This window comes from Denticeps clupeoides, chromosome 17, assembly GCF_900700375.1.
Source record: "Denticeps clupeoides chromosome 17, fDenClu1.1, whole genome shotgun sequence".
Lineage (NCBI taxonomy): Eukaryota > Metazoa > Chordata > Actinopteri > Clupeiformes > Denticipitidae > Denticeps > Denticeps clupeoides.
In genome coordinates this window covers 17049456-17063115 of record NC_041723.1, presented here as the reverse complement: position 1 = coordinate 17063115, position 13660 = coordinate 17049456, and the positions used below count along the sequence as shown (strand labels likewise).

The window sequence follows — 13660 nt, the reverse complement described above, 5'->3', positions numbered from 1 at the left end:
TAAAGTCAGTGTCTGCATGTCATGTTGCATGTAGTCCATGGTGTGCACTTGATGTACTTCCAGGTTGTGGGTTCCTATTCAAGTTCCCTTCCTAGGTCCCTTCGATCCTCACAGGTGAGATGAGTGTCAGGTCCGGCTTGCTGTGTCTAATCCGCTCTCTCGTGCATAAGCACTGCAGAGCCGCAGACCACTTCCCAAGGTGTCTCCCAATTCTGTTACCTTAAAAATCTGGTCTATGCCTTTTTAGTGTTGCGTGTAACTTTCACACAGGGATGTGTACAGCCCGTGTAGGTGGAAGACGTCCAGTTTACTGGGCCTTGTTGACCTAACACTGACGTAGGACTGGTAGCAGGTGACAGAGGACAGCAGCCTCACGCAACCCTGACAGAGGTACAGCAGAGCCACGTGCGGCAGCTTGATTTTTCATCGTTTTTTGGACTGTTCAATAAACCCTGTTTATTTTTTTTGCATCCCTTGGCGTCCATCGTTTATTCCCCGCCTCGGGCGTGACAGGCATATTGTAAATACAGACTTAATATTGTTGGTCACCTGCATGGTACATAATGTTTGTTTAAATTGTTATTAATTCTGACATCATGCACACACTGCATTGTAAGAATTTACTGAATAATTAACTGGATGATTTAAAAAATAAATAAAATCAGAAATGCAAAAAGCATGATGTGAGCTCTAGCTTGCAACAGAAAGCACTTCTGAAACTACACATTTAATTTATGTGCATCTGAAGATTTACAGCATACTTTCTGTCTCCCTACAGAGGAAACAGTATACGAGTTATATGATTTTGCACAAATTTGGGTGGCAAAAAGGTTGTGGGACAAGATTTTCATGAAAAGAGAGTCTATAAAGATGCCAGTACAGACTCGCTCTGTATTTGTGGCATGCCACATACATAAATTAGAGGGGCATCAGAGATGGCAGATTTAGGCAAATAAGAGCAGTGCTGCAGTCTCACAAAGCAACAGGCCAGTTTGGAAATGCTGACTGGTCCGAACAAAGGGCTTCTGTCGTCGTTTCCTCTTTGTGGCCTGACCAAGGCTCCGGCACCGTCATGCGGGGCCTATTTGTTTTCCAGTAAGACAGAAATAAGTCAATAAACTAATTACATACGAAAGATCCTCTCACCCATGTAACCACAGGGGACTGCAGAGTGCCAGCCTGTCCTAAAAGTGCAATCGATTCTTCTTCTTTTTTTTTTTTAATAAAAGCTACATTCCTGCATTACACGCGCTTTGTTTACTCCGTGTTGGATGGTCTCACAGCTTCGGATTGGCAATTAAGGGCCAGTCAAGGCCACCACTCGGGGACCAGGAGAGCGGCTGACGCCCACTGAATCGCGCTCGGCAGGGGTAATCAATGCTCTAATGGCTACTTTACGACCAGGCGGTTCGGGCGGATGTATCAAGCTCAACCAGAAGCTGCCCTGTTGAGGTTTAAATCAGCAGCTGCTCGCTTGCGAGGCCCGTAATTAATGAAGCCGCATAATCAGCAATCCATTTCCCCGGGATTTTTTTTTAAACGCTGCTGCGCTCATAAAGGGAGCCGGAGGTAACAGGACGAAAAATTAACAGCATTATTAGCGCACGGTGCTTTCTCTAATGGCTGAGAATCACAGAAGGATTTCTCCTTTCACTCCTTTATCATGCCAGATAACCAGCAGTTATGTAACAAAGGAATAAAAAAAACTTGCATTTGTTTACCAGGAAAGGAGAAGCATTAATCTGTCCAGTTTTAAATAAAGCAGATTTGGACAGATAATCTGTCCAAAATAAAGCAGATTTGTAATCATCATATTGTACATAGCAGTTTTATATATAAGTCTTTAAAATCGTCAAGGGTTCAAATCTCAGCACTCAAAACACGGCTTGACATCCAATCCCCCGAAAAAAAAAATGCCGCTTTCCTTCTGTTGTGTCTATTACAAAAAAATATAAAAATCTGTGGCTCAATCCTCAGAAGCGCGTGACCCCGTTAATCACTGGCCCCAACTAATATGGCCAAGGACAGTTCCCCTAGCTTCTCCCGGCCGAGATTTACAGAGTCCTCCATGTGCAAAGCCTAATCACTCCACCCGAATGCTGAGGCAGCACCCTCCTAACGATCTCATTCTGTTTAAAAAGTCATTACAGGTTATACGACAGGATGTGCACTGGCATAATCGCTCCCATCTTTACTGTGGTGGCCCTTAAGTAGCTAACGCTGGGGGCTGGTGAGGGCAAGAATGCTGCGGAGAATGATCCGGAATATAATCGCGTTCATAACGCAGATTTTCACTCCAGGATGGATGCACAGAAAGGGGAGGTGGATTTTCCCCGTAGGAGCGGCAGTCGAACGATTTCCGTTTACATGATGAATTCAGCGCGTGGGGAAAAAAATCTTCTGCCCACACCGACGTGCTGTAAACACGCGACATTCGCCTCTACCACTTGCAGACAAATGTGACGGACAAATGTTCATTTAAGAACGAGACACTCTTGGTCAACAATCCACAGAAAACGTATTTATTCCAAGTTAAGTCAAATGCCCTCTATCACACTGATGGGGGGGGGGTATTTTTGTTGAGAGACCATTGACGCTAACAACTTTTCAGATAGTCAAGGGGATTCAGAAGGTAAAAAATATATGGAGTGTGAACAAGGGGGCCTGACAAAACGCTCTGGAGATGACGGAGCCCTTCTTTCAACTGGAGAACTGTTAGATATGATTGTCGTTATGCTCCAGTTCTTAAAGCAATAATAGTCTAAGGGATGAAGAAAGCAATTTGTAGCATGGGGTGAGTGAGGGGAACAAATCCAATTCATGCATTTCATGGCGAAAGATTGCATAGCTGTTAAAAAACGTGTGTCCATTGTGACCTTGACACCAGTGCTGTGCTTTTCAGGCCTCCCTCCCACCAGCCATCAGGGACATTTCAAGTCTTGCTTAATCTGATCAATAAGACAGGAGTGGTCAGTCCATCCATCAAGTTCATACATCCATTTGTGTGTCACATAATATGAGGAAATAAATAACCAAACCAATAAAACCCACACATTGGCATGTTCCTAACATACAATCCACATAGACTAGGATTAATCTCAGAATCCAAAACAATCTTCCATATATCTTCTCTTGGTCCAGTCCTGGAGATTCCACTGGGGGTAAAAAATAGTCATGCATTTTCTCGTCTGTACTCCTTCTAAGTAAAGTGTGCTTGACTGAAAAATGAAAAGCAGAAGAATAAAATTACTAAAACAAAAAAATCCAGTCCGACTCTTCATAGTTCAGTGAAGAGGCTGAGCAAAGTAGATTAGAGCCCTCCAATTGTGTAGAAGACAGGCACTACACTCTGTTCTGAATGTATTCAAGGTATTCATGTCCCGAGTTCATGGTCAGGGTCCCAGCTGAGCATCAGTTCATCAATACATCGTTGAAGCCCTCTCAGATTCTTATATGGAAGGTGCTGCACGAAAGGAGAAGACAGAGGTTAAGGCACAGAATGGCACAAAATGCATTGCTACACGCTACACAATGATGTCACAGAAAAACTTTTCAGCAGAAGTTCACTTCACAGAAATTCTGCAATCATCTGGCATAGGTGATAATAACTCTGCTTGAAAGGCTCCATATGTCCTTCTACAGTACATTTACACTGAACTATTACAAAGTCGTAAAACTTGGTTCACCCAGATGGTTCTTTATAGAACTTCAAATAATGGATGCGGAATTTATTTTGAAATGATGTGGAAAGGCCACATGTAAGTGGTGAATTATCAAATTTTGTTTCAAACAAAAGTACCACACAGAAGTGAACATTAGATCAAATGCAGTTTAGCAGTATATCAAGGCAGTGGCCAATGCATCCGAAAAATAAATGAATTCTACACCTTGTGATGGGTCTCCTACTTTCCTGGCCTCCCCTGCACCCGTTCATTAAACATCATCCTTAAGGCTCATTAGCAGAAACGGATGTGTTTGTGTTCCCTATTTCATGAGAAGGAGGTGCACTAATGTGCCCGAACGCTCTCCCAACGTAATTCTCACACCCTCGGCTGTGTCCTGTTTTATGAGCCCATGGCAGATTGCTTTCCCTGTATGGGCTGCTTTCTCCACCGCCATTACTTGTCCCTCCGCCTTGTATATGACACTGACTTTGTTGTTATGGCAATTTCCGGCAGAGTGTAGAGGTTAGGCAGAAACATAAAAGCACATGCAGTAAGTAGGGACACAATTCAGCAGGGCATTGTAAGGTATTACCATTTACAGCATGCTGCAAGATAACAAATACACTACAGTAAATTGCATAAAGTAAATTACTAATCCTCATGCATTTTAAATAAATTTGCTAGGCACTTATTTGAGAAGGAAGCACAAACAAGCTGTTTGTGGAACTTGGTAATGCAGAGATTTTTAGTGCCAGGGACCCTTTAGGGGATTTTTTTCAGAACCCACCCCTAATAACATTATACATATATATTATACATTATATAACATCACTCGAACCAGCAAAAACAAAAGTAACCTGTTTCAAATGACCTTATTGAAAATGTTAATAAATAATAAACAGAAAAAATAGTTACATGGGTGAAATTATGTTTGATGTAGTTTTTGCATTTGTCCTCATTTGCAAACAATTAAGGGACACAGATTAGATTGAGGTCTGGAGACTGACTTCATTGCCCAGGTGGTGTGTTTGGGATCATTGTCATGCTGGAAGATCCAGCCACGTTTCATCTTTGGTGCTCTCACTGATGGAAGGAAGCTTTTGCCCAAAATCCCACACCCCAAAAATCTCTCCTCCTGTCCCCTTTACAGAAAAACAACATAATATTTCCAGCCCCATGATTCACAGTGGGTTTGGTGTTCTTGGGATGCTCAAAACTCTTCTTCCCCCTGCAAACACGACTTCTATATTGGTCTATATTGGTTTATAAAAATATTAAATATACAAAAATATTATATATAAAAAATAATTACAGAAATTACAAAAAATTTATATACATGTGACTAACTGAGTAAGGTTTTTATATACAATGTATGTGGGTTGCGCATTATTGCAAATTGTTCCAAAAGTAAAGATGTTGTACAGTATCCAAATATTGCACAGTATTTCAATGGCAAATAAATATTAATATTGCACAGCTGGAGGATAGACGAAAGGAAGTCCGGTGGTTCGGGGGTTATGTGTATATGTGAGTTTAGAGTGATTGTGGCTTTTGTGAAAAAACTGATCTTGAGTCGGTTTGTCCTTGTTGTGATGCACCTGCAGCGTCTCACTGAGGGAAACCGGTCAAACAGATCAAAGCCAGGGTGGGAGCTGTCCTTGAAAATGTTTTTCGCTCTTATGAGGCATCAGGAGATGTAGATGTCCATCAGGGAGGGGACAGGCCAGCCAATGATCTTCTGTGATGCCTTTACTACTCTCTGAAGCCTCTGAGTCTCTGAGTCCAGGTTGGGCTTCTGAGGAGCATTCTTGATGACTGCTGTGATGTTGCTTGTCCAAGAGATGTCAGCGGAGATAAGGACACAGAAAAAAAACAGAAGGTACGGACCCTCTCCACACATTCGCCATTTATAGCGGGGGGCTAAGTTGGTTCTGTGCCTGCTGAAGTAGACAATGATCTCCTCTGGTTTTTCTTTTTGCTATTCAGAGCTAGTTAGTTTTGTGAACACCAGGCTGTTAACTTCAGAACCAGGTTCAAGTCCTGCTTACTACCATTGTGTCCCTGAGATAGACATTTAACCCTGAGTTGCTCCAGGGGGGGACTGTCCCTGTAACTACTGATTGTAAGTCATTCTGGATAAGGGTGTCTGATAAATGCTGTAAATGTAATGAACTGATTGTCATTGTGAAACACTGCACACAACGAAATGTGTCCTCTGCTTTTAATACATCACCCTTGGTGACTAGTGGGCAGCCATGACTGGCACCCAGGGAGCAGTGTGTGTGCGGATTCGAACCGGCAATCTTACGATTATGGGGTCGCTTCCTTAACTGCTAGGCTACCACTGCCCCAAAAGAGGCATTCTGAAGAATCAATCTTAGTGTTCAAGCACTAAGACGGCAGAATAAATGGTAAATCCAGAAGAATGGTCGTACAAAAGGCCGTTCGGTATGAGGTGTAAGCTATTTAATTTTAAAAAGCTAGCAGCAGCAAAGTGTAAAAAAACACAATGTTGAGATTCAAGAAGGCAAACGGTCTTTAAAGACTACAATGACCCAACCCGCACGCCCCCCTACGGTCCGAGGGTTGGGGCTGGGAACATGACACTAGCTCAAACATGCCAAAATCTTCCATTGCAGTGGCCAAAAAATGACATAGCTTCATTATGCAAATAGGAAATAAAAATGTGATTAAGGAACCAACCAGCTTCAAATCTGGAAAATTAGCAAGGCAATGATTTCTCAAATGTGTAATTGTAACTTCCAACCTTAAAAAATCTGGAGCCCTGGATATCATGTTTTCAAAGTCGGCAAAGGAGAGCTTGTTGTCTCCATCCAGGTCAGACTCCTCTATGGCCTTCTCACACACAAGGTTGACCTCCTCGGGGGTCAGCTCCTCCTTTGTCAACTTGTTCAATGTCTTCTCCAGGTCCTCTTTACAGATGAAGTTGTCCACATTGAAATCTGCAAACACCAGAACAAATAAAGATGTTAATTTACAGTTCTGAAAAGCAAGAAGAGTTCATATACAGACATTGTTCTCCTCACAATACCACAATACGCCTCAGGTGTAGATTTAGAGAATATAGCCCATCTTTTGCCCTAAACACCTTGTGTTGGGCACCTATGACTATCTGGTCATAAACTGACCAGTGATTGTTCTAGTAAATGGTGACTGATACGCCGTCTTGGCTTCAACAATGTTGCTTTTCATTTTAAACAGAAACACCAGGTAGGGTTCATGTGGCTGGTCAGTAGGCTACCTGAAAGCTCACAGGGCTTTGAATGAATTTGTAAGAATAATGGCGAATAATTTATCATGAATAAGGGCCTGTAATGAGGCAGATATAGGTAGTGACTAACCATTTTATATATGGCCAATTAAAAGCGATAAAACTACTGTACCGTAGATTTTGAAAGCATAAATGGCCTTCAGCTCTCTTGGAGCCATTTCGCTCAGGACGGAGAACATGTCCACAAAGTCGTTGAAACTGAGGTTCCCCAGGCCATCCTCTGAAAAGGACTCTACAATTCTGTTTCGGAACGGATTTTCCTGAAACGCAATAGCAGACAGAGAGAGGGAAATAAACAGATCAGATACGGGTGGAAAAGGGTTAAGACATACTAACACTGGGAGTGTGCTCTGCACTCGGAGATGTGCAGGTGTAGGCCGTGTGGAAATACCTTTTTCTGAGTGTGAGACGATTAAAAGTATGAAGGGTTGACTCCCTTTCTGAACACCAATATATTTTACCTGTGGTGAATAAACCAGCCCCAGATTTTACACTTGACACAATAGCTGACTCAACGCATCTCCACGGTTGGGCTGCATGGATGGGCTGCAGACAGGCTGAGCTTTAAGTGTCCACTCGTTTCCAATGGCTTCCTGACATATAGTATTTCACCATATGCACATAATTGATTAAATAAACCCTGTGAGATGTCACCACATACAGACTCAGGCAACAATAAACGGACGTCCATTTCCATGACTCAGGGGTTAAAAAAGAGCAAACAACTGGATGGCACGAGGCACATCATGCTGAGCACATACATTGCATTTTCTCTCAGTTCCAAAAGAAGACAAATAGCATGCATTAGTCTCCTAAGAAAACATGGCCACCCAAAAAAGGTCTCCAGTATATGGCCACACTGGCAGCAGTCAGGTAAACAGCCTCTGACACTTCACGGAGCAGTGAATCACTTTACAATTCACTCCAAAGGGCTAATTAACACCCAAACCCCAGGTTTGCTAGGGCAAAGATTTACGTTTATGAAGCCTGGGGTGGTTTTGGTTACTGTGCGCTGCCATGGCCTCATCAATCGCTGTTTGAGTGGTCTCCATCAGCATCGCCCACATTTGGGGGGGGGCTTTATGGGCACCTCTCAGCATGTGACATTTTTACAGGGAGCTGCAATTATGTCTCCTGCAAGGGCACATTATGTGTGTCCATATTGGAGCTATAACCCCCAGGAGAAGAGTTCCCTGTGACAGACGGCTGTTGGTAACACTCCATTCGTTAGAGGATGTGCGGAGGTGAATGCAGCTACATGAGATTGCCATGCTACATGTTTTATAGGTGCACAATGCAACGTTCACAGCTACAGCATTACTCTTCCCACTAGCAGCTAAACAAATGTGGTTAATGTTCATTAAGTTACTGAGCATGGCAAGAGCTGCTGCTGAAGGACCTACACAACAGGTTTTAGAAAAACTGTGATGCTCGCCTTGATCAGCAAGCCCTGGTCGCGCCCAGTGAATGCATTAAAAAAAAAAGTGCACTTTCAAAGTATTTTGCTTATGTCTGAAACCCTGAATGCAAATAGTGCTACAAAGTGCATATTAAACTGGAATTATCTTAAAGACATCTTAAAACAGTCCATCATGGCTGTCGGCCTGCCGCGGGGCCACCAGGGGGTGCCGAGATAACAAAGAGGAAGACCACCTGGAAGAGGAAGGAGACGCCCGCAAGTTTTTTTTTTATCTCTGCCTGTTTTTCTCTACGTTGATTTTTGGATTTCCCTTTTTTGAAACCACCCATGGATGTTGAAATTCTACTATCATGACAACCCAGCACAAAAATGAATGTGAAAGACTTTGTCTTTATATGTTCTGTGGTTAAATACAAATCATCCAAATTGTGACATTTTTTTACTTGTCAAAAAAAGGTGAAAAATCGATTTATGTATGTAAAAAATCTGTATGTAAAATCTATCTGTATTGTGTTACTACTGCAGTATACAAAGGCAGTATATATGACCATATTTAGAACAGGGATGTAACCAGCTATCATCTACCAGATAATAATGGATTATTATCTATAGCGCTAATGCCATATAGATATATGTAATGGAATGAAACAACAAAACAGTTGGAAAGCATGTGAACGAAAGCATTTAAACAAAGCTTATTAGAAATCAGAGTTAGGATGCCCAAATACTCCTTGTCAGGCAGGACACTTTGGACCCTATCAGGCACAAAGCTGAAAAAAAAACCCATATTTGGGTGTGTCCAAGTCCATTTCATTATGTGCCAGCCGAAAGCAGAAAAAGGTTGTACTAACTCTGTTAATTATTAATAGGTGTAACGTGTAACAAGCAAATCAGAATGGCTTGTCACCTCACCTTTAAAAGGCAGAGGCACAAGAAGAGGCACAATGACGCATATGTTTTATGAAGGGTGTGTTTATGTGGGAAACCAGATAAGTTGTCAGCTGAGGAAACAGACCTTCTTTTGTGCAAAGTGAAAATGCGCAAGTAAACGCATCACCGTACACCTAAATGCAACAGTTCAGCATGTAAATTATGTATGCAAGTGAGCCTACAAAGGCCCCATTCTCAGCTGAATCACTGTTATAGTGATGGAGCACACCCCTAGCACAAATTATACAATTTGTGAAATAGTCCAGTGTCAATAAAGCCTTCAAGGATACAGTATTAACATTTACAATACAATACAAGATGGCGGTCCAGAAGGTCATTATAATATTATACAGAAGGTCAGATTGTATTATACCCCGCTTCCTTTCCTGATTTAAACTGCTGGTACACAAGGTTATGCAGTCGTTGTTCCTCCAACTATATGAGTGTAGAATGAGGACATTTACTCTTTTTTATGGGGTGAAAAGTCAGCATAATTTGTGTAAAATGCATGGCCTTTACAAACAGACAGGTGCCTTATGGGATATGTTTACAATGGCTAGAGTGGAAACCCCTGTGGGGACGGAACACAGGGAAAATGAAAAAAATACATTCTATACAAATAATTGTCTAACACCCTGGGGTGTTACTGCCAGGCCTTAAACAACAAAATAGGTAGGTTTCAATTATGTGAAGATCTCAGGGGATAAAACTATCACACAGGACCAAAGTAATGTGCTGAAAAAGCACACTTTCATGGAGTGTTAACTTTCATAAGCTTGGGGTGTATGGTCCAATATAACCGCTGGGCTACGCTTTGTCATACAAACAGCTTGACTATTGTGCCCATTAAAAGGCAATTCAGTCCTATAAAAGAAGATGTCTAGTAGATTAGGTATTTCAGACAATGAGAAGCAATGTCATGGTCAAGTGCTCCAATTTACAGTTTAAAGGAGCATTTACTGTGTAGGCCTGATGCGTTTACTACACTGATAGTGAGTTGAGGCACATGAAATGTTATACTGCAAGCTACTGCCCTCCAAATGCATATTCCAAATGCACATAAACAGACAAAAATGCAGCATAAATCCTAGCAACAACTGATCGGAGGTGTTCGTAGAAGCAAACATCATGATCAGGAACAAAAAGACATCCTCAGCCATCTCAATCATCCATCTACCCGTTATACATGGCGGAGTACGCATCTGCCATGGCAAACATCAGGCCCAAGCAATAACTCCTGGAGATTCAAACCTCACACACTCTTGTGACAAGAAAAATCTATGTATTACATACTACCTTTAATTCCGGCATGTTGACAATGAGCGCTAGTGGGACTTTAACGTCAGGGTCATTGGTGTAGTCCATGGGTACCAGGTGGGGAGCCAGCTCGTGATATCTTCCATGTAAACTGCAACATAAAGGACATAAAGAGAACATTGTGAAAATGTTCTCGTTAAAAAAGCAAGTGGCTAAGTAGCTGCTGGCAGCCATGGACAGGCCTATACATTTGTCCCTGTAATTTCTAGTGTACAAACACTGTAATGCCATAAAGTACAAGCTGTACAATCTGTGTATTAAGCTTCTATTGTGGGGAACAACAACAACATTTATTTATTATTTAGCCCAAAATCAATGGGCTTTGACCCTGCATTGTGAATGAGTGGAGAGTGAGTATTAGTAATGGGAATTCTGGCTCTTTTATTCTGGTGGCTTTTTTGGTGCCTAAATTAATTTATTACCAAAAATGTCAAATTATAAGTAAAATAAATGACTAACATACAAAACTTAGATTCTATCAACTTTGTATTAATTTATTTGGCTTATAACATGGTAAGGAATAACACATTTTAAGGTACAAAAACAAAACCATCTCAATGTTAGAAAAAGACCCACTATTTTCATTTTTCTTCTCACTGCACTGATGGATGTACAATTCCCATATGCTGATGCAGTTTATTTGAAGAGCCTGTTTGATATGAGATTTTAACCTTGCACGCTCTAACTCTGCCTCTGTATTATCAATGTAATTGAAATGTATCCAAACTCCATTTCCTGCTGTCAAGCATTTTGTCGCGTGTGTCTCCTTCCTTCCTGTTTCTGTGCATGCAATTGCTGTATTTGTCTGTGGGTGCGTTTGACTGCAGCCGGCACTGCAAAACGTCACCACCTGCCACCATGTCACATGGTACACAAACCTCATAAGAGAAAGATGACTAAAGACTTGAAGCCCAAGTCGAACACACCCTGTAACACCGCCCCTCCCCCTCCTGCTCAGTATAGACACGAATTGTGTCGTTGACTATTCCAGTGCAGATTAAAAAAATCCTGTTGACCAATCCCGTGCGGATTTAAAAAAATTGAAAAAGGGAACCATCACTTGTGAGCATGCAGTGGCGGCCTACTGGGTAAGGATGCAGACTCATAATCAAAGGGTTGCGGTTTCCCAAACTGCCAAGGTGCCACTGAGCAAGGTATCGTCCCCACACACTGCGCCCCGGGTGCCTGTCATAGCTGCCCCCCGCTCACTAAGGGTGGTGAGTTAAATGCAGAGGACACAATTCGTTGTGCTGTGTACATTTCCGTGTGCGGTGCTGTGCATCACAATGACAATCACTTCACTTTCACTTTTTCAGTAGGAGTCAGAGCAGAGTTGGTATTGGTTTGTCCAAGAGAACAGTGCAATGGGTGTAAAAGCAAGTGTTGGTTTAAAATATCCTACATTTTGATAAAGGATCTCTCCATGTTTGAGGGTGCAGAGTGCGTTTCAGCAAGTACAGTATTACAGTCTACAGTGTATGTCCATTATGATGATACTGATCCCTTTGAAATACAATTTTTCGTGCTAACTTGCTTATAACGTATACAAGTGGAGTTACGTATAAGGCTATAATTGTTGTACTTATTCCTGTAAATTGCATGACTATCCAGCCTTTTATGAATATTAAATAATATGCAGGGTTATTGGTTTTAAATAGAAATCTTCCTGAGTGATCTAAATGTGTTCAGTATACCGTTTATCAACATTCTTCATATATGTTCATGAACAGAAACCAGAAACCTATATATTTAGAATTGCAGCTTCAGCAATCGCTTGTCACCTTAGAACATACACTGCAGGCATCTCCTAGTCTCCTATAGGCCACTTATTGTCTGTGGACACCATGTTGGGGAGGCCTGCATCGTAATGTATACTACAGAGAATAAAATTATATTCTATCAATTCCACTGAGAAATGCAAACCTAAATGTCGCATTGTAAATGAAAAGTAGGTGTTAACAATAAAACCGAACATCCATGTTCATCAGACGATTCGTTGAGCTTGTAATCAGCACAGACATTCCTCCGGGATGCATAAGAGCCTGTTGTTCTCCTGCCCCTCGGCATAGCGAGCTGGAGCTCTGCCAGGCTGTTGTGGAATGATGACTCATTCTGGGCATGTCTACCGCACGCGCGACGGCACTGCAGCGCAGGTCCGCGGCAACACACTTCCAGGCACGGAGGGGAGGAGACGCAGAAAGGGATTGATGTGACACTGAGGCAGCAGATGCTGGTGTATCATTTGCGCTGTGAGAACGCAAGCGCAAAAAAAAAAAAAAGCCCAAGAATATTAAAATGAGCACAAAAAACACAAGCCCACTGGCCACAGAATTAAAATCCAGCAGCACTACAAGCCTCTAGCATATTATTAATCACCGCCATTGATTTGTATTACGGAAATTGCTCGGCAAAATCAATGGCACAGTGATGTGAAGAACTGAAAGGCCATGGGCAACAAACTAAAATGATCACCTATAGCAGGGAGCATGTACGCACTTGCATGCATATGACAGCTCTAGAAATAAATACTAAACAAGAGCAACAGCAATAGCAATTCCCTTTTCAGAAATAATGGTCTTGCATCTGTTTAAACAAATGTTCTTTAGATGCTTCAATACACTACTGATCACACTTATATTTTTTATCAGCTGAAATTGGTTAAAAGAAAAATATAATAATGTTAGAACAATGCTAAAAAACTGTTTTGGTAAAAAATAGTAAACAAAATTTTATTTATTTTTGTTTTGTTTTAATCACCCATAATCACCCATTGTCATGGACCATCAAGACCAAATGTCAAGAGGAATTAACCACAAACAAACGTCCTTTTTCTACTAAGTCTATGTTCTACTTCTACAATGTGTGATCTTTAACAATTAAAATATTTTTATTTTGAAGATGAAAAATATATGGATGGTTCCTTTTGTGAAACATAAGTGCATACACAAAGGTGACACAACCAAAAATTATTTTTCTATAACTATATAAAGGCAGGATCAGATTTGATCTATAAAACAATGAGCTCATAAAGAGTGG

The 13660-nt window shown here is 41.5% G+C and overlaps 1 protein-coding gene across 3 annotated transcripts in view; it reads right to left on the bottom strand.

The window, feature by feature from the left end:
- Nucleotides 1-2549: 2549 nt before the first annotated feature.
- cib2 (calcium and integrin binding family member 2) overlaps nt 2550-13660 on the bottom strand; it is a 25260-nt gene continuing 14149 nt past the window's right edge. For all 3 annotated transcript variants that reach the window (XM_028959180.1, XM_028959179.1, XM_028959181.1), the window contains 4 exons: nt 10604-10715; nt 7070-7217; nt 6433-6628; nt 2550-3463 (listed from right to left, as the gene is read on the bottom strand). In XM_028959180.1, coding sequence (XP_028815013.1) covers nt 3442-3463; nt 6433-6628; nt 7070-7217; nt 10604-10715 — 478 coding nt within the window. In that variant the 3' untranslated portion in view covers nt 2550-3441. The remainder of the gene's footprint in view (nt 3464-6432; nt 6629-7069; nt 7218-10603; nt 10716-13660) is intronic.